Source organism: Talpa occidentalis, unplaced genomic scaffold (assembly GCF_014898055.3).
Source record: "Talpa occidentalis isolate TD23 unplaced genomic scaffold, MPIMG_talOcc4v2.1 talOcc4.3, whole genome shotgun sequence".
NCBI lineage: Eukaryota > Metazoa > Chordata > Mammalia > Eulipotyphla > Talpidae > Talpa > Talpa occidentalis.
Genome location: NW_023603184.1, coordinates 31386859 through 31406434, shown reverse-complemented (window position 1 = coordinate 31406434; position 19576 = coordinate 31386859). Strand labels below are relative to the sequence as shown.

Here is a 19576-nt window from a genome sequence, read left to right as displayed (position 1 = left end):
AAATAACAAAAGCTTATTTTAATGTGAGATTAGAATTGGGAAGTTAATTGGGAAGAAGGAATATTGATAAATTAATTGGTTGCTAAAAACTTTCACTTTTTCTTCTTTCACTTGAGTTTGTTCTGAATTCACAGGTGAAATGCTACCTGCCCTGAGACTACAGATTTTTGTCCAGCTATTTCTCATACATTTACTGTGAATAATTGTCTTTGGTTAAAGGTATTTTCTTCTTCCTGAGAGCTTTTATGCTCTGGAAGAGCTGGTCACAGACAGTCTAAAATGTTGTCATTGTTTGTTGTCTAATTTGTCTTGGAAGCAAAGTTAAAACTGGACTGATTTAATTAGCTTACCACTAATAGGTAAAATTCTTTTTGATTTTAGTCTAAATAATGAAGCGTTCAGTAATATTTTCTCATTCATCTTTGAACCTCAAAAAACAGGTCACATAACCTTGAAGTGAAATATGTTTTGAAATGATTTAGTAAATGTTATGATTTTTCTTTATTCCTCTGAGTTTACTGGACTCCTGGGGAATTCAATTAGGGGCATAATGGTTTGAAGCTTCTTTTAGAGTCTCCTTGTAAACAGTGTTTTAAATGTTTAAAGATATGTTGCCAAAGGAATTCAATGTAAGAAGATAGTCAAGTAAATAAAAGTCAACCTTAATTTCATTTGTGCATTCTTTGTAAGTGACCTCAGCTCAGAAGGAGTGACCTTGTTCTACTCATTAATAATTTCTGTGTCAAGTTCTTTTAAATATATTAACCTGATTATATTAACCACCACATCTGACTGCAGTAGTTTCTTTGTATATTGGGTATAGAAAATGAACAAAGGCATTTTAATATGCTTAAAGAAATAATAAAATATAAATCAAGATTCTAAAATTTTCAGTAAGAAGGCTAATGAAATAGCATAAAAACAAATCTATTTAGTTTTATCATCTATATTTATTGCATGTTGCCATCAATTATTATTGCATTTGGTAGAGAATCCCTCTTGTAGGTAAAACTCAAGTTTTGAAATATTTCTTTGGAACTATATCTCCCTTTGAGGCATTGATGTAAACTAAACTTAATGGTTTATCCTGATTATAAGTCATTACTTCTATTTAAATGTATTATATTTGGAAACTGTCTATTTAATTTCCGTATTTTTAAATTATAATTCTTCACTTTTCAAAATCAGGTATGAGCCTTATTTTCTATTAAACATAAACATCAACAAGGTTAATATGTTACTTAATTTTGTTAAAACAATAGTGCTGATTTTCATGGGGGGGGAAGATATTGTTATATGTTCAATGAATTTGTGACTATTAAAAAAATCTTTTCAAACAATATCAATGAGAATGTAATATGTAACTGAGCAAAATATAGAGACAATATGGGGACAGTATGATGCAGGAGTAAGTTATCTCTATTGAATGCCTAAAGTGCAGTATAGGGTAGTGTCCTGGGGTAACAACCTTATATTCGGTTATGTTAGTTAAACCTTGTTGGTGAAGTAAGGGCAATGGATTTGGATACGTAGGATGATTTTTCATCACAAGCAAGGATGTTTTGAAAAAGCTCACCCATAATTTATGTCAGAAAATTTAGTTAACCACAACTCTTATTCTTTAATACTTTGTCCAAGCTTCAATGCATATCACAATTAAACTTAAACGGATTAAGGTTACATGTTTTTATGCTATTAGTAGAGAAATTACACATCCAGGAGACTTATTCATGCAGTTTTATTCTTGTTCCCTGAATTGGGAGAGAAATATACTAATGGATTTGAGTTAGGACAAAAATCTTGTGCTCCAAATGAGCTGTATGATCATTTTACTTTGAAAACATGTGCGACAATGACTAAATTTTTAATAGTCAGTAGGTTTGTCCCATATAAAAAACCTTGAAATGGTGACTGGCCTAGCTTTTTATTTTTGTTCACCAAATAAGAGAATGAGCAAGCACTATAAATTACAAAATAAATGGCTTGCCTTTTTGTCCTTTTCTAGCTTTCCATAGCTAAAATAATCCTACAATTCCCACAGTGTTTGTGCCTCTGAACACTTGGGAATTGAGTAATTGTCTTGGTTTCCAGAGTGCAAGGACCACTTTGGTTTTGAGAGGGCAAAAGTGATATTTACTATCAAAGTTGACTGCTCCTGAATCCATACAAGGATAATCAAAACAAATATATTTAAGTTTATGTACCTTCTCCCCTTCAGATAATTTAACCCATTGCTCTGGACATTTAATGGCCCAGTATTCAGTGAACACCAAACAAGTTCTCCCACTTTGGTGCGTTGTTGAGGTGACATACTGCCTGCAAAGGATGGTACAGTTTCAGGGAACCACACAAATCAGTCTCTTTAGAATTAGCTTTATTGCTCTTTAACCCCTAATTATTTTACTAGTTCTATATTTTGAGACATCTTTCTAGGAAGGAGCGCATCAGGACCCAGAATGTAAACCACAGAATTGTGGTTGCTTTGCTCTTTCACATCATATACTGAGAGAAACAGCAATGCAGGATAAGATAAATACATTTGAGCATCTATATTTGAAATAATTAAAAATTGAGCCTCTTGCATAGAATGTCAGATCAAGATTGCATTGCCAGTAAAATAAAAACAATGAATAGTCTCCTTCGTTCGCCAGAGATCATGCAGTTGACCCATGTATTTTGCGTAGTTGGAATTTTTCACATGATTGCTGCTAGTACAGCCCCTTGAAGTTTCCTAGGAGATGCTACTTGCTGCTGGCTTCTCCATTCATTTCTTAGTTGTAATATGATAATATCTAAAGCTTGCTTAATAATTACTTTTGTGCCAAACACTGTGCTAAATATTTTATGTGAATTATTTTATTAAATTCTTACTTGACATGCCATTTAACCTTGCTGAGCTTTGTATTTTTTGTAATCTAAAGAAAATGTCATGATTTATCCACTGCTCAGTGTGGTATGGAGATTAAATTTGTTAAAATGTCTGAAAATTCTTTGCAAATTCTGCCCTAGGTTTATTGGTAAAATCTGACTGTGAAATGGTAAATTTGACATTAAATTTCAACCTTATTGATTAGAAATGTGATCCCAAAACTGAGCATTTGATTGAGATGTCTGATTATCCCTTATCTAATGTTTCTATTAAAAATATCGTGGTAAAATATACATGACTGCTAATACATAAATACTAAATACAATATTTATAATCTAACCATTTTTAATGTACAACTTTGTTGGCATTAATACATTTGTAATGTTATGTAGCCATTACCATTATTTGTACCCCAAAGTATCATTCCCAACAAAAGCTCTGTAGGTATTAAACAATTACTCTCCCTATCCCCCTACTCCTGACCCCTATTAACCTTTGTTATATTATTCTTCTCTATGAACTTGCCTATTAGTGTTATTTCATGTAAAATGAATCATACAATATTTGTTCTTTTGTGTCTGATTTATATTACTAAGCATAATGTTTTCAAGGCCCATTCGTATAACATATATCAAAAAAAAGGTCATTCCTTTTTATGGCTGAATATTTTTATACCATTTATACATGTATCTGTTTGCTTATCTAGTCATCTGTTGGTGGACACTTGAGTTTTTCCACTTTTTAACCATTGTGAAAATGCTTCTGTGAATATTGATTCACAAATATTTGTTTGAATCCCTGCTGTCAGTTCTTTTGGATATAAATATATAAATACATATAAACACATGAGTGGAATTGTTGGCTCATATGATTATCCTATGTTTAAATTTTTGGAAAACCTGCCAAACTCTTCCACAGAGGCTGCACCATTTTACATCCACATAAACAAGCAGGAGAGTTCTAATTTCTCCATAAATTCATCAACACTTGTTATTTTCCATTTAAAAAGTTATATAGCTATTCTAGTCAGTGTAAAGTAGTGATCCATTGTGGTTTTAATTTCCACTGCCCTAATGATTAATGGTTTTGAGCCTCTCTACATGTATTTATTGAAGGATTATATATTTTTTGAGAAATGTCTGTTTGAGAAATGGCCATTTTAAAATTGGTTTGTTTAGTTTTCTATTCTTGAATTTCAGGAGTCCTTTATATATTCCAGACATTAATCTCTTACCAGAGATATGATTTGCAAATATTTTCTTCCTTCTTTAGGTTGCCTTTCCACTAAATTGTATCCTTTGAAACACAAAAGTTTTTAATTATGATTAATTCCAATTTATCTAGTTTTGTTGTTGTTACCCGGGCATTCGGTATCGTATGAAATCATTGCCAGGTCAGAAAGATTTACTCTAGGTTTTCTTCTCAGAGTATTATAGGTCTCAGTTATTAAGTTTATATCTTATTTTAATCAGTGTTTAATGTGCTATAAAGTAAGCATAAAATGTCATTATTTTACATGTGAATATTCAGTTTTTCTAGTACCATTTGTTAACAAGATGTTTTTCCCCCGTGAATGGTCATAACATAGTTGTCAAAAGTCAATTAGTCTCACACCAGTGAGAATGGCACATATTAAAAAAACTAGCAACAACAAATGTTGGCGAGGATGTGGAGAAAAAGGAACTCTTGTGCACTGTTGGTGGGAGTGCAAACTGGTCCAACCACTATGGAGAGCTGTGTGGAGATTTCTGGACCTACTAAACATAGAGCTTCCATATGATCCAGCAATTCCACTCCTAGGTATTTACCCAAAGGACACAGAAACATCAATTCCAAAGAGCACCTGCATTCCTATGTTTATAGCAGCACTGTTTACAATAGCTAAGCTTTGGAAACAACCCAAATGCCCAAAAATAGATGACTGGATCAAGAAGATGTGGTACATATATACCATGGAATATTACTCAGCATTCAAAAAAGATAAACACATGCAATTTGCAGCAACATGGATGGCACTGGAAGGGATCATGCTCAGCGAAATAAGCCAAAAAGAAAAAGAAAAATACCGGATGGTCTCACTCATAGCAGGAATCTAGAAAACTTAAATAAGGGACCAGGAAAATGAATATAAGAAAGTGAAAATCAAAATCAACAAAAACTATGAACCAGAGACACTTTTTGGGGGGTGGCGGGCGGGAGGGGAAGGATTGGGGTCAGAATGGGGCGTTTGCAATTGTATGGGGGAATATAAAAATAAAATTAATATTTGGAAAAAAAAAAAATAAATAAATAAATATGGACCTTGCAAAAAAAAAAAAAAAAAAAAAAAAAAAAAAAAAAGTCAATTAGTTATACATGTGAGGGTTTACTTCTAGGCACTTTATCTGTTTCATATCTATATCTATGTAGCTATCTATGTAGCTATCTTATCTATCCTTATGCCAGTACAATTCTGTTTTGAATACTACAACTTTGGTTTTTTTAAAAGACTTATTTTATTTATGAATACAAAAACTTAGTTTTTTTTAAAGACTTATTTTTATTTATTTGTGCATATAAGAGCTGGGGTGTAGGCCAGAGGTGCATAGGGTGAGAAGATTCACCAGAGACAGAGTGGGGAGCAGAATAGGTGGATCTACTGAAATACACTGCTGAAGGGAAGAGCGGGTGTGACAGGAGAAATCTGCTGTGCCAAGTGGATTATCTCCCTGGACTGGGATCAAACTCATGCTGCAGTGGCTGGTGATAGCTTGATAGTGCTGACTTTAACCCCTGTGCCACCAGGGAGGCCCAATACTACAATTTTGTAATAAATTTTGAAGTCAGGAAGTATGACTCTTTTAACTTTAATCTTCATTTTTAGTGTTCCAAATTGTTTTTGGCTCTTGGGGGCCCTTGAAATTCCCATATAAATTTATAGATCAGCGTTTCCATTTTTGTAAAAAGATTGTTGGAATTTTGCTAGAGTTTTCACTGAATCTGTAGATTATTTTGGATACTATTAGCATTTTAACAGTGGCAGGTCTTTCTGTGTAAGTAGATGCCTTCTCATTATTTTCTAAAATTTCTTTCCTCGTTAAAGGACTGTTTATATTTTCTGTTTCTTCTTGAGGCAGTTTAGGTAATTTGTGTTTTGGAAGTAATTTGTCCATTTATTCTAAGGTCGTTTAATTTGTTGATGTGCAATTGATACCTAATGCTTCTTTTTAATTCTATGTTTCAGCTAGTATTTAATTCAGTACACTTTGTTTGGATATATATATATATATATATATATATACATATATATACATATATATATATGTATATATACATATACACACACATATATACACACACACACACACAAACACATTGTATATACACTATATATATATATATATATATATATAGTTATGATTTATTTGGAGGATTGTAAATGTATTGTCTATACCCTCTAACTTTTGCTTCAGTGTAATGTCTCAGATAAATTCAGATTTGGTTATGGCATTCCTTCAGAATGTAGAAGAGTTGCAAACTTTTGCTGTTCTGAATACATATGACAAAGCAAGTTGCAAAGTGACATGCCCAAGTCTTTATTAGTGATTGGGATTGAAATATTTCCATAGTGTAGCAAGAATGACAATAACTCATAAAAGTGGGGTGTATCTATAGATTGTTTGATACCTTAAATAATTCACTATCATCCTATGATGCTAGCACACAATAATGTGTGAAAAAATAAGGGTCAAGTATTACATTTTTCTTCTGTTTTTATGGTTGGAAATAAGGTATGAGACTGGAGTCCCACTTTGAACAGTGATTGAAGAATCTCTGAGTCCTGTCTCCTAGTTTAATGCATTTTTCTGCTCTACCCAACCTAAAGTATTTCCTCAATAGATTAATGTCTGAAGTTAATATTATGAGAAGACTATAACTATCCCAGCCCTTGTCGTTCTGTAAAATCAAAGTAAATGGGTGGATATTTACACATAGATTTTTGACTCTTTGGTAAAAGTAAATTTATATCTAAATTATACAAACTAGGAGTATTCCTAGAGGAAGTAGCCTGAGTCAATAGATTCTAAGTTCTTAGCACAAGCTCCCCCTTTTACTATGTTTAAGTTTTAACAAGTTTCGCCTTCATTTCAGTTTCCCAGATAATTTAAACATCTACTTTCTCTCATTCAGGCACTCTTGCTATGGAGTTGCTTTAATTCCAAAAGAATGTTGTCTATTCTGACAAGTGAAATTGAATTCAAGCAAATTTTCCATAGGTTTTAAATCCTGTTTTGTATTTGTTGTATAATCTTCAGATAAAAGTAGTCAGTTGGGAAAACTAGAAGGCTGGAAAGATGGATTTACGGAATGGGCATTATTTCCTAAATTGGCATTTGGAAGTTGTATTCTTATACTAGAGGTAACAAGGGCCAGATTACAGTAGTGTCTAAGACCAACCTGTTCTGACAAGCTTCATCTTCCTTTGTTTAAATTTAAAAAGAATGGTTCCTCACGCAAGCATTTCACATCCAGAGACAAATTTGAAAAAAATTGCTACAACATGTTGACTGAATCTTTGCCAACTCAGTCACTGAGAAATTTTTCTTGATTGACTCTTAGGCAGAGAAAATTAAGGGGCCAGGGTGCTGTAACTTTATTATTAAAAAAAAGTAAACTTCACAGTACCTGTAATCTCTCTCTTCCTTGCATTTTTCTTTTCTGTTTTTAACACCCCTCTCTTGTTTACCCTTATCCTCCCCTGACTTTTCATTTCTCTCCTAGTCATTTTATGTAATATACTCTGTTGCTCTAATGTATTCATTTTTACTTTTAGTATTGATACAATGATGTGTTCTGGAGAAATAGCTTTCTAAAGATTATCTTCAGAGATACAGATTCAAGCCAGCAGAAAGGTTAAGAACGTTTTAAAAAATATGCTTGTCAGCAGTGGAAAGAAAGCTGTTTGTAGCCAGCAGGTGAGCTGGAGAGTACTACAGGGTGTGGTAGAGATAGTAATAAATTAACTGGCAAGCCAAAAACTATAAAAAAAATCAGCTATTTCATAGCATAGAAGCATGACAGCTATGAAAAAAGGAGTGCCCCAGGGAATTCTTTTAGAGTTTGATTTTTTTAAATATGTTTGACATGAAAAATGTTTTAGTACAAATAAAGCAACTGGTATTAAACTTACAGGGAGGGGGTTTGTGGTTTAGAGTTAGTATGAATAATGCATGATATTTAAAGAAAGAACAGCTCTAAAATGTTCCGGGAGGCAGTCCATGTTGATGATTGGAATGGTGATTTTTTTCCCCCTATTTTGAAGCATCATTAATTCAGCATCGTTTTGTGATTTTTTTTAACCTGATAAGATATCGACCAAAGAAATATTATTTGACTTAGATTAGGATATTCTTTCTTGAGATAATTTAGTTAAATATCAGGAAGATCAGTAGAATTATTTAAGCATAAAGCGACAGTCATTTTCTATAAAAAATAATTTGGTCTAGTTGTCTTTTTAAAAAAGCTCATGTAGTACTGCAAACCAAAATCAACCTCATGGAAGGGGAAAACAAGATCAGATATTTTGAACATTACTCCATAGGAGACCAGCACAATATAGTGTTAGTGAATGCATTGTAGCAGCGCTCCATATGCAATCAGAAGCCAATTGTTACTGGACTGTGTACAAGCACACACTGTGCTCAATGGTCTGATGAGGTATTATGGATATGATGCAAAGAGACTGTGTAGATTAGAAGCTAACAATTTGTTAAAAGTGAAAGCGACTTAACATTTACATTGGGCCAGCTGAGTAGCACTTCATGTGGCAAGCAGGATGAGTTCCAAGGAACCAGGGGCACCGGAAGGCTCCAGGTACTAGTGTCCATGCAGAAAAAAGGTTTATTGCCTTCCAGTTGACTACCTTTATCACTGTGCTTTTTTTTCCTACACTGCCTCTTCATTAATACATTCAGATTTCAGTGTGGAAAGTTCATGCAAAATAGCATGATTATTATAAATGTCAAAAATGTGTGAAGGAACAGCCTATTAAAATATAGCCTAGAGATAGTACATAACACTGACTTTCAATAAGAAGCTGAAGCCAAAGTGATACTCCATTAAATCACTGATATTGTGTAATTTATACATAAGTATTAATTTTGATTTCAGTTACCACTATCACAGTACATTTCTCTACTTTCCCTTGATTCTTCAGGTCACTGCACATATCTGGTGTTCACAGGTCACAGGAAGTATTTCAGTTCCTCTGTTTAGGATGGATCTGGAGTCAGAAACACATTGCAGTGTCATATTGATTATCTGTTGAGCCTTGCTCAATCTCTGCCAGACTTTTAATACAGATATCTCACGTAAAATGTGTGATTAGTTAACCAAATCATCATCAACAAATAAGTGATAAGTGCCTAGTGTGCATGATTCTGTGCTAGTTTCCGCCAGAAGATAGTCCAGAAAAATATGGTTTCTACTCTTTTTGGGCTACCAGGCAGAATGTTGGTGGACAAGCTTAGTTTTATTCTCATCCCTATCACTGAAGAGGAGGCATTTAAATGTTTTTCCTTTTTCTTTTTTTGCAGAATAAAGTGTAGAGTTATGGACAATCAGTAACTTATAATCTTTTTTGGACTTTAATACTCTGTCTTGCCTACCATGCCAAAACTTTTGTTGTTCTGATAAAAAGCCCTAATGCTTTCTCAGTGAACTGAGTGTCAGCCTGGCTTTAAGATATTTTTTTACTCCTGAAAAAATGATGTATTACAAGATTTGTAATGGAGTGAACATGCTTGAATTGCACATTTAATTTTTTTAACATCACATTCATGTTTTGCCAGTTTGCCTACCAGCTATCTGTTAACAAAAAGTTCCAAAGCAACACTGCAAGTCTGTGCCCAACTAAGCCTTTTGTTTCTGCAGATGTTTGGGCTTAGAGCAATGTTGTAAAGCTCAGGCAATCCAAGGACCATGTTTGTACTTGTCGACTGCGATTCCCTCTGCATTGTCTAAACCTGTTTGCATTGTTCTTTCCGACAGGTGATAACTACCCCGTACAGTTCATTCCATCAACAATGGCAGCTGCTGCTGCTTCTGGACTCAGCCCTTTACAGCTCCAGGTAAGTGCCAGAAGAAAAAAATGTGGGATATGAGCCAGTACTTTAGTGGAAAATTGCTAACCAGCTGTATGCTAAATAATGGTCTGAATGTTAAATAATTTTTTAAGCATAGCTTAGAAGGATTAACACCTTATGTACCTACCATATTGCAAATAGTAGAGAAATGGCCTGTTTTAATGTTTTTCAAGGAAAAGTGACATTATAACTTAGTGCTATATCTTCTCTATCAGATGAGTTAATGCCTTTACAATTTTTTATGGCTGGTTGTTGGATATGTTTTTCTTTATAAATTTTCCATTCATTCATATTTGTTTCTAGATTAGCTTTTGTATATAAACATCAAAACAGAAAATAATGTTGGATATTTTCCTTCTTGCAACTAATAGAAAAGGGAGCTGTTATTTTTAAGTTACTTTAATACTTGGTAAAATGTAAACCACATTGCTATTGAATATATGTATGATCATCCTTCCCAGGGTTAAAAGTCCGGTTATGGTGTCTGACTAATTTCTCAATTACTATTCTTTATTTGTAAATCTTAACTCAGAGAGAAAGTGTTTAGAAGGGGAATACAAATTCATTTGTACCTTATTTTCTTCACAGTTAAATGAAGGGTTTACAAAAGGACTAAGTGATCTTATAGCCATCTAGCACTAAATTTTAGTGGGAAATTGACCTCATGTGAATATATGTTTTAACAAATAAAGACTTAAAATAAATGGCTCAGTATTTTAACATGTGGAACTGCACAATAACTTGAGTTTCAATTTAGTAGAAAGTTTATAGCTTTTATTATCATCATTTACTGTGATTATTTTTGAATTTTCTTAGGTAATATAGGGACTCACATCTGACTAGATATTTTTATGTCTTCTCTACTATTCCCTTATGACTTGAACATAAAAAATGTACAGATATTTTACCATGAAAGCATGATCTTGAGCATATTCAAAGGGTCTGAAAATCAAGAATTTCTTTCAATATTGATAATTTTTGTCATAAGCCTCATTCAATAAGTCTTGAAGATGTTACCCATTGTGGACTGTGTGGTAGAGCTAGAAATTTTGCTAATAGGAGCAGCAACCCTACCTCTCTTCCAAACCTTCACCTTCCCCACTACTAACACTGGAACTTACTGTCGTTGATAAAAATCTAAAAGAAACCTCACTCAGAATAAACTTAATCTTACATCTTCTTGTTCCATAGCTATGCTACAGATTATCTTCTTGAGTAAGAGCCAGAAATAACAAACCAGTACCATGTTTTGATCCTATAACCAAGTTTCTATGAAAGAGTGTGTGGGTCCTAAACCTCTGCTTTCTATTCTTTGTTGTGGTCAGTACCCTGGATTTAGAAAATGTGTTCTATTTCATGAGTTCTGACACTATGTTTTGTCTTTTTTTTTTTTTTTTTGAATATGCTACTAAACAGAAGGGTCATGTCTCCCACCCACAAATTAACCCAAGGCTAAAGGGCCTAAGTGACCGTTTTGGCAGGAGTTTGGACACCTTTGAACATGGTGGTGGCCATTCTTACAACCACAAACAGATTGAGGTATGAATGCTTCCATTGGTGCTTCTTTGGGTGGGGGACTGGATTGTTCAGTCATATACTAGGTTTTTTTTTTTAAAACAAGTGACAAGCACTCAACCTAAACACTATGCAATCTTTCCCTTTTTCCTATTCCTAGGGAAGCTCATTTTTGCTCCATTTCTTTCAAAGAAAAGGAAAACCCCAAACAAATGTTTGTGAATTAGGTTATTTATTGCTATATATTCAGGCAAATTCTTTACATTAGGGGGTCTTCAAAACCACCTTTATTTCCCTTGCTCCTTTACTTTTTAATGTATAGTGCTATATAGTATAAAAAAACTTAAATACTTATAAAAAATGTCATTTGAACATGTCATCTGAACCCCATAAAGTTGATAAAATAAAATTCTGCTTGTGTAAACAAAAACAGTGGAGGTTCAGAAAGGTCAAGTTACTTAACCAAGGCTACAAAATATTCATGGTGTCATCACAATTATTACCTAATTCAGGTTTTCTGATTCAGTTTTCTCAGGCTAACGAGGGGAACGGTACTTGGACCGGACAACTTGCTTTTTGTTTCATAAACTGCTAGAGTATTCCATTCAGATTAAACTTCCAATAAAGTTCCTTTTTGGTCTTTTGTGGGGTATTCTGACCACTTGGGAGAAGATAGCTTGTATGGTTCTTCTGAAAACCAAGTCCTTTTCTGCTATAGGGATCCAATCCTCCTCTCTCCAATTTCATGCTTAATTCTGCTCCTACATCACTGGAGTTCTTCCTTGGGACTCTCACATACTGGAGAATTGCCAGGTATCTGTTGAACCACGAAAGAATGGAAACAGGTTGCCTCTGATTGAAACACACTTTAGCTTTCTGCATAAAATTTAATATTGGGAAATTCAACTTAAAAAAAAAGAAAAGAATTGTATATAGCAAAGTTGTATAACTGGCTCCTATTGGCTTTGCCAGTTTATACATATCAAACACTAGTAATCAGTAAAGTGTCCCTTTGACATTCTCTTCTCTGCATTTGAATCTGCGTTTTTTTCAAAATGATAAAGTTCACTCCCAAGAAGAAAGATGAAGACAAGATCAAAGGCCACCTTGGGAGTAGCCTAAGGAAGAGTTTCAGAATTTGTTGTCTCCCTTTTTCTTCCCTTTTACTTTGATATGCAGCTCACAGGGGGTTTCCACCCAAACATGACCAGGCATATACTGTCAAAGTATCTGCTGTCTTCTATACACCTAGAAGGAATTTCTTTTTTAAGACTTTCTTTTGGTTGTAGAGAAGGTACTATATTTCTGGACATTCTGAAAATCTGGCACAGTGAGGAGAGCTAAACAGAATGATAACTTGATTTTAGGAACAAGTTTTTCTGTGTAATGACATTTAGTAAGTTTGTTGAACTTTAAATTCTTGAAAAAATATGAAAGCAGGTAGCCTTGGCACAAATTCAAAATTTCCTTTCCTTTTTGACTTTTATTTTCTCTTGAGGTGAATTCTAGTCCGGTAACTTCCCTTAGCCAATTTTCTACCCAATTTTCTCTTTCACTAATTTTTTTACTTATGTTGACTTCTCTCCCCTCTATCATCACCCCCTCTGATGCTGTCAAATCTGGTTACTTTTGCATTTCTAGAAAACATAGCATTGTATACAGGAGTGCTTTATCTGAGTAGTTTTGTAGCAATGCTAACCAAGGAGCACAATATATGCCATAAATCTGTTACTTTAATTAGACTAAATAAGGAGCCTGTTGATATGGTTTTCCTCATAGCTTTGCCATTTAAGTTTTGAACTCATTTGAGAGTGTCCTGGGTTCTTGTTTTTTCTTGCTTAGTTCTTTTGCTTGTATTTATTTTTTTTTTTTTGGTACCTTCATCCTGCATATCAGAAAACATTTGCTCTGTTTGCTTGTATGGAACACTGGCTAGAAAAGATCAACCGTCTTTGAAAAGGCAGGTTTCCCAAACTTTCCTGTTATGAATAAAGCATTTCTATTGGAACATCCATGAGCAGTACAATAGAAACCAATATCTAAACTGCTGCAGGCCCTAACATTTAAAATCTTAAGCAAAAGTAGAGAGAAAATTTAATATCTTGCTTTGTTGATTTTAAAGTCTGCTTTCTTTTTTAGCTAGTATTTTCTACCCTCTTTGACGGTCTAAAATATGCAGTTCTGTTAACACATCAATCATGATCATGATAAACTGTTGATACTGAAGAAACATTATGATTATATTAATTGGTTTTAGTTCTAAACAAAGATTCTTAGGAAGAAAGGCACCCTGTGACACCTACTTATTGACACCACTCCACCTCCCACCACTTCCAAACACACCCTAGTGCATTGTTCAGAACTGGCCCTCTTTACCTAACATTACAATTCATTTGTCCTTCAAAGGTTGTCACTTCTAACATAGTGAGCCTGCGTGTGAATCTTAACATTCATAGTTGTAAACTAGAAGCCTGAATTTTTGTTATCAAGTGGGGAAAAGATATTTGAAATAATTCTTTCCTCCTTTTAGATAAGAGGATGCAAGAAAGATTTTTTTTTTTTTGGTACAGTGTGCTTGTGTACACTAAGGCATGGTTTTCTTTGCCTCAGGGGCACAATTTAGGAGAAAGAAGGCCGAAGAATGCTATTTTTAGTTGAACAGTTCAGCAGATGGAGGCATGAATACTCATATGTCTGAAGGTTGAGGGGTTTGAACCATTAATTTTGATAATGTATTTAACCCTGGGAACAATCAGAAACTGTAACTCTAAGGTTACAGTGCTTTTGACCTTTAGAGAACAGAGGGCACTTGCTACAGTAAACAATATACTATATTGCTACTTATTCCAATTCTCTCACCCTTATAAATTTCAAGACCAGTTGCCATTTGCTTTCCTTAGCTATGTTAGCATTGGTCCTTCAAGTAAGTCAAAAAGAATGTTAAGGAAGGGTTCCGGGAGCAGTATAATGAGGTAGTCATGTAAATATGGCCTTTAAATAGCCAAGATGTTAGATTGTTTCCCAAGAAATACTGTCTCAGAAACTAAGCTCTGTATGACTTTTTTTTAAGTGAAAAAAGTGGTTTTAGCATATTGATTCATTTCATGTAGTTACTTTCATTATGATAGATCCTTAAATTAAATTTGTTTTGTTTATAATTGGGAGTAATGTTGTCTAATTCTTGTAGTTTATGTTAAACACAATCTGGTATCATATCATGCAAAATGATACACCTGTCTCATGCCTTCTTATTAAATGATGCATGCTTCTCTTTAGCAAATACAGCAGTTAAATATCACACAGCTTAAGAATTTCTAATTAAAATATCTCCACATGTCAGCATATTGGTAATGTATTATTTTAATCCATTTATTTTGTTTATGAAACAGTGACATATGTTTAGATTGTGAAATATATGAGCCTTAAAAATCACTTTATTGAAGAAAATTAATTCCTACAGTACTGTCTCAGTAATGTGTTCACTCACCCAGTCAGTCACTGGCGGCACTGCCAGTCTTAATGTTGGGTAGACACACTTACCAGTTTTATCTGCATAACAGTCTTGGAAAGAAGCAGTAACTGTTCTTTTCCTTAGTGCCAAATGATCGGGTTTTCCTTCTTTGCCTTTTTTTTTCTTATTCATTAATTCAAAGCTGTCCCCCCAAAACACTTTTGTTGCTTTTTTTTTTTAATACAATGAAAGATGGGACTGAGTGTGTGTGTAAGGATTCTGAAAGACCAATCAAAATTAAAACAAGCTAGTTACCTTTTCAAAGTTAGACATAGTAATTTGTTTGTCAGCAGGAAGATGTTTGGGTCAACCCTGAGATAAAGTGACTGTCAGCAGTTATTCCTACAAGACAAGTAATTTCACTCAATGTATTACTGACAGATTGCTCACTTGTCTGAATCACTAGAGAAAACAAACTTAATATTGTTACAGACAGAGTTTCTGTCTTCATTAGCTTCAGAGAATGTTTTTTTCGAGTATTCAAAGTCTACCAAGCTTTAGTTAGAAAATATTTTAACAGTTCTTACAATGATAGTATGGATAGTAGACTAAATGAAAGGAATTAAATATGAAAATTTTAAAAATCAATATAAATACATTTTCACTTTAATTTGATGGGTTTATGTGTAGTTTAGAGGAGATCTGAGGAAAGAAATATAATTAGAGCCTTAAAACACTAGCAAACCCTATCAACCATAAGTTATTTTTAAATGAGACTATTAAAGTCTTGCCAAGTTTGCAAAGATGGAGAACAATTGAAGTTTTTGCAAAAGAGAACACAAACGTATGTTATTTAAATTGTATCATCAATTTTTGTACTACAAATGGGAAGTGAACAAGTGCTCACCAACATTGAGAATATTCTATTTCTATTTCAGTTCCATTCTGAATCTTTTATGATATTGTATTTAGGTGTTCTTTGGCTCATACCTTGTCTCTTCTCATTTGCAATTGTAAACATGCCTCAGTGTTTTGGAAGAATGAGATAGTGAGTTAGCTTTTCTGGGAAGGCTCCGAAGATTGTGATTTCTAATAGAAAGTTGAATGAAGAGTTGATTAGATTGACCTATTACTGGCTACCCAATGGAGAAAAAGGAATGCACTGATTCAGAGCTTGGTTTTAGAATGCCAACCGTGGTATTGTGCTTTAATGGGAAATAGTTGCTTTTCTCTCAGTCTGTTTTTCCTCATCCCTTTTGACTTTAAGATTGTGATGGTGGGCCTCCCCTGGTGGCGCAGACAGTTGAGTGCAGTGCTGTGAAGCTGTCCGCAGCCTCTGGAGTGCCGGTTCCATCCTGGCCAGCAAGGGTCCCACATGGCGCTGCAGACCTCTCCTGCCGCGCCTGCTGCTCCCCTCAGCAGTGTATTTCGTCAGTCTGCCTGTTCTGTTCCCCACTCTGTCTCTGGTGAATCCTGTCACCCTCCCATGCATCTGGCCTGTACCCTGGTTCTTATATGGGTAAATAAATAAATTAAAAAAAAAAAAGATTGTGATGGAACTTGGAAGGACCATTAGCTAGGACAAATGAGCTGTGGACTAATGGAATGAGCTCCACTTTGGAATCAGAATCTTGGATTAGAATTTTCATTTTCACTTGCTTGCTATGTTCTACATATACTGGTCTCAAAGTACCATTCACTGCAAAAACAACACAAAATTTATTCAGGATGTTGTGAATATTAAATAGAATAATGAAGCATGCATTAAATTTCCACAAAAATTATCATTAGAATAGGAAAAAACGCTTTTAACTTTCCAATAAGCAGTCAATTCTACTCTAGCTTTGCTACCTACAGTGCTTCTGAGGATTACCCCTAATTTATTAGAACTTGAGTCACTGAATTCAGAGATTTTTGTCTCATGTATTGTTGAATTCCCAATATTGCCTGGCATAGTAGTTGGTGAATGAATAAATTAATGAATTTCATTTTTGGTAGACATATGAGACCCAAGCTTTGAAAACATTTTATATGTTTGGGTCAATTGCTTTGCTTTTAGGAAACATTGTTTTGTGTAAACAACTTTTAATTTTAGATAGCCTGCTTAAGAAAAGCTGAAGATACTGTGTGAATCCTGGTGGAGGTTAAAGAAATGTAGGCTAATCAAAAAAGGATGCAAAATGTGGAGACATTTCTTAGTGTTTGGAAATCTAACTTTGTGTTCAATATGTTTTTGTGTTCAAGATTTTCTTTCAGAGATTTGATTTTCAGTTGGTTTTACGGTGATACCAAAAAGTTGAGAGATTAGAGCTTTTCTTATATGATCCTTGTTAAGCTTTTGATTAATCACTGTTTAAAGTATTTGATTGAAGTAATGTTCACCTATAGTCACAGAGATGGTTTAGTAGGAGCCTAGGACCCTAAAAATACAAAATTAGTGGAGTCCTCTATCTTTTGTAAGATTTCCACCAACACTCATTTAGCTTCAGCTTCTCTTAGTTAATCCACTCAACAGGGAGCTCCCAGGGTCTGAATACTTGTACTTAAATAGACTTCTTGTAAGATACAAAGGTTTCTAAAAGAGTGACAGGTATTTCTGTTCCTGTAAACTGGAGTGTAGAGCTAATGTTTGGTTGGTATCAAGTATCATATGTCTGCATTTGTATATGCTATAATAAGCTACCTTGGAATTCAGAGAGATAATGAATTAAGGCTACGTTGGAAGGTTTGAAAGCAAAACATTGTAGTGTTTTAGAAAATGCTTCATTCCAGTTTCCAACCATAAAGTGTCAGTATATGCAACCTTTAGAAAATTTAAATCGGAAAATGAAATGAACTATATTAATATGTAGATAACAGAATACACTAACCAACACAAAATAATTTTTAAAATAACTCTAGTAAAGTACAATTGACATACAAAAAGCTACACATATATAATATATACAATGGATGAGTTTTGAAGATGAGTATCTATGAATCATCACCCCAATCTATGTCATAAACATATCCACGACCTCTGAAAGTTTCCTTCCACTATTATTATTATGTGATAAGTGCATTTATCATAAGATCTGCTATGTTAGTACTTAATTATATGATGCACTATTATTAACGATAGGCTGTATGATATATAGTAGACCTGTAAGGCTTGTTCATTTTGTGTAACTGAAACTTGGTACCCCTTAACTAATACCACTTGCTTCCCTTGCTCTTACCCCTGCAACCACCATACTACTTTCTGCTTCTATGAGTTTGACTGTTTAGACTATTTTGTTTTATGCCTTGACTTTTGTGAACAATGCTACAATCAATCTGTGAGTATAAATTTCAGTTCTTTTGGATATATTATACCCAGAAGTTTCAGATCATACATTTAAACTTTTAACCCATTTCAAATTAAATTTGTGTATGGTTTAAGATAAAGTTCCAATTTCATTACTTTGCATGTGAATATTCAGTTTTTGCAATGTCATTTTTTGAAGAGACTATTTTCTTCCCATTGAGTTTTTTTGGCACCAGATCATTTGACACTGATGTGTGGATTTATTTATAGGCTCTCTATTCTGTTTTATTGGTCTATGTATCTATTTTATTTCAGTAGCATACTATGTTCATTACTATAGCTTTGTAGTATATTTTGAAATCAAGACATGTGACACCTCTAGCTTTGTTGTTCTTGTTCAAGATTGTTTTTGCCTATTTGGATCTTTTATGGTTGCATATAAATTTAGATTTTTTTTTATTTCTGTAAAATAATGCTAATGGTATTTTGTTAGGGGTTTTGTTGAATCTGTAGATCACTTTGAGTAGTATAGACATTTTAACAATATTAATTCTTCCAATCCAAATTTTTTTAAGGATATTTAATTAAAAGCAATTGAGAAACTATAGTTGAGTAGATTCCTCTCATAGACATAGCCTAGAGGAGGGATAAAGCTTCTGACCAGTAGAACCAGTATATAGTTATTACTATGTGAAACATAGACTTAAATGGGCATTTTCAATTTCCAATAAAGCGCACTGAATTATTTCTTTTCTGTGTGTTTTCTTATAGCACCAGCAATAAAATTTATAACCAACCTTTATTGTAATATATATAAATTAACCTAGGTGATGATCTTTGGTATCTTATCAGTGATTTCCCAACACTATAGACCTTGAGCAGTATGAACTGAAACAAAAGATAAATAAATGATATTTATGTATAAAATATTATTTTTTAAAATGTATGTGTTGACTATCTCAAACCCTATAAAATGCAAATATACAGTGCTCATTTGAAACTAATTTGAAACAGGGTGCTTTTATTTTTTTTTAAATTTTTTAATTTTAACATTTATCAATTTTTTAGGCAATATTTGCTTCCCCCACCCCCTCAGATTGAGTCCCCATAGAATTTCCTTCCCCAAGGCACCCGTGCACCATCACCACAGTCCCTGTGCTCCTCCCTCCCTCTCTCTCACCTTCTCCCTCCTCTTCCCCTGCAGGATGTGTCTGGTTTATAATTGTCTGTTTTTGTGCTTTGTTGTGTTTTGTACTGTTATTATTTTTTTTACACTGATGTCTTATTTGGTTCCCCTATATTCCTGTTATAAGTGAAGCCATCCGATATTT

The 19576-nt window shown here is 33.8% G+C and overlaps 1 protein-coding gene across 1 annotated transcript in view; it reads left to right on the top strand.

Annotated features, from left to right (window-relative positions):
* Nucleotides 1–19576, top strand: part of SOX6 (SRY-box transcription factor 6) — a 349859-nt gene that overhangs the window by 210547 nt on the left and 119736 nt on the right. The window contains exons 8-9 of the mRNA XM_054699396.1: nt 9899–9978; nt 11410–11532. Coding sequence (XP_054555371.1) covers nt 9899–9978; nt 11410–11532 — 203 coding nt within the window. The remainder of the gene's footprint in view (nt 1–9898; nt 9979–11409; nt 11533–19576) is intronic.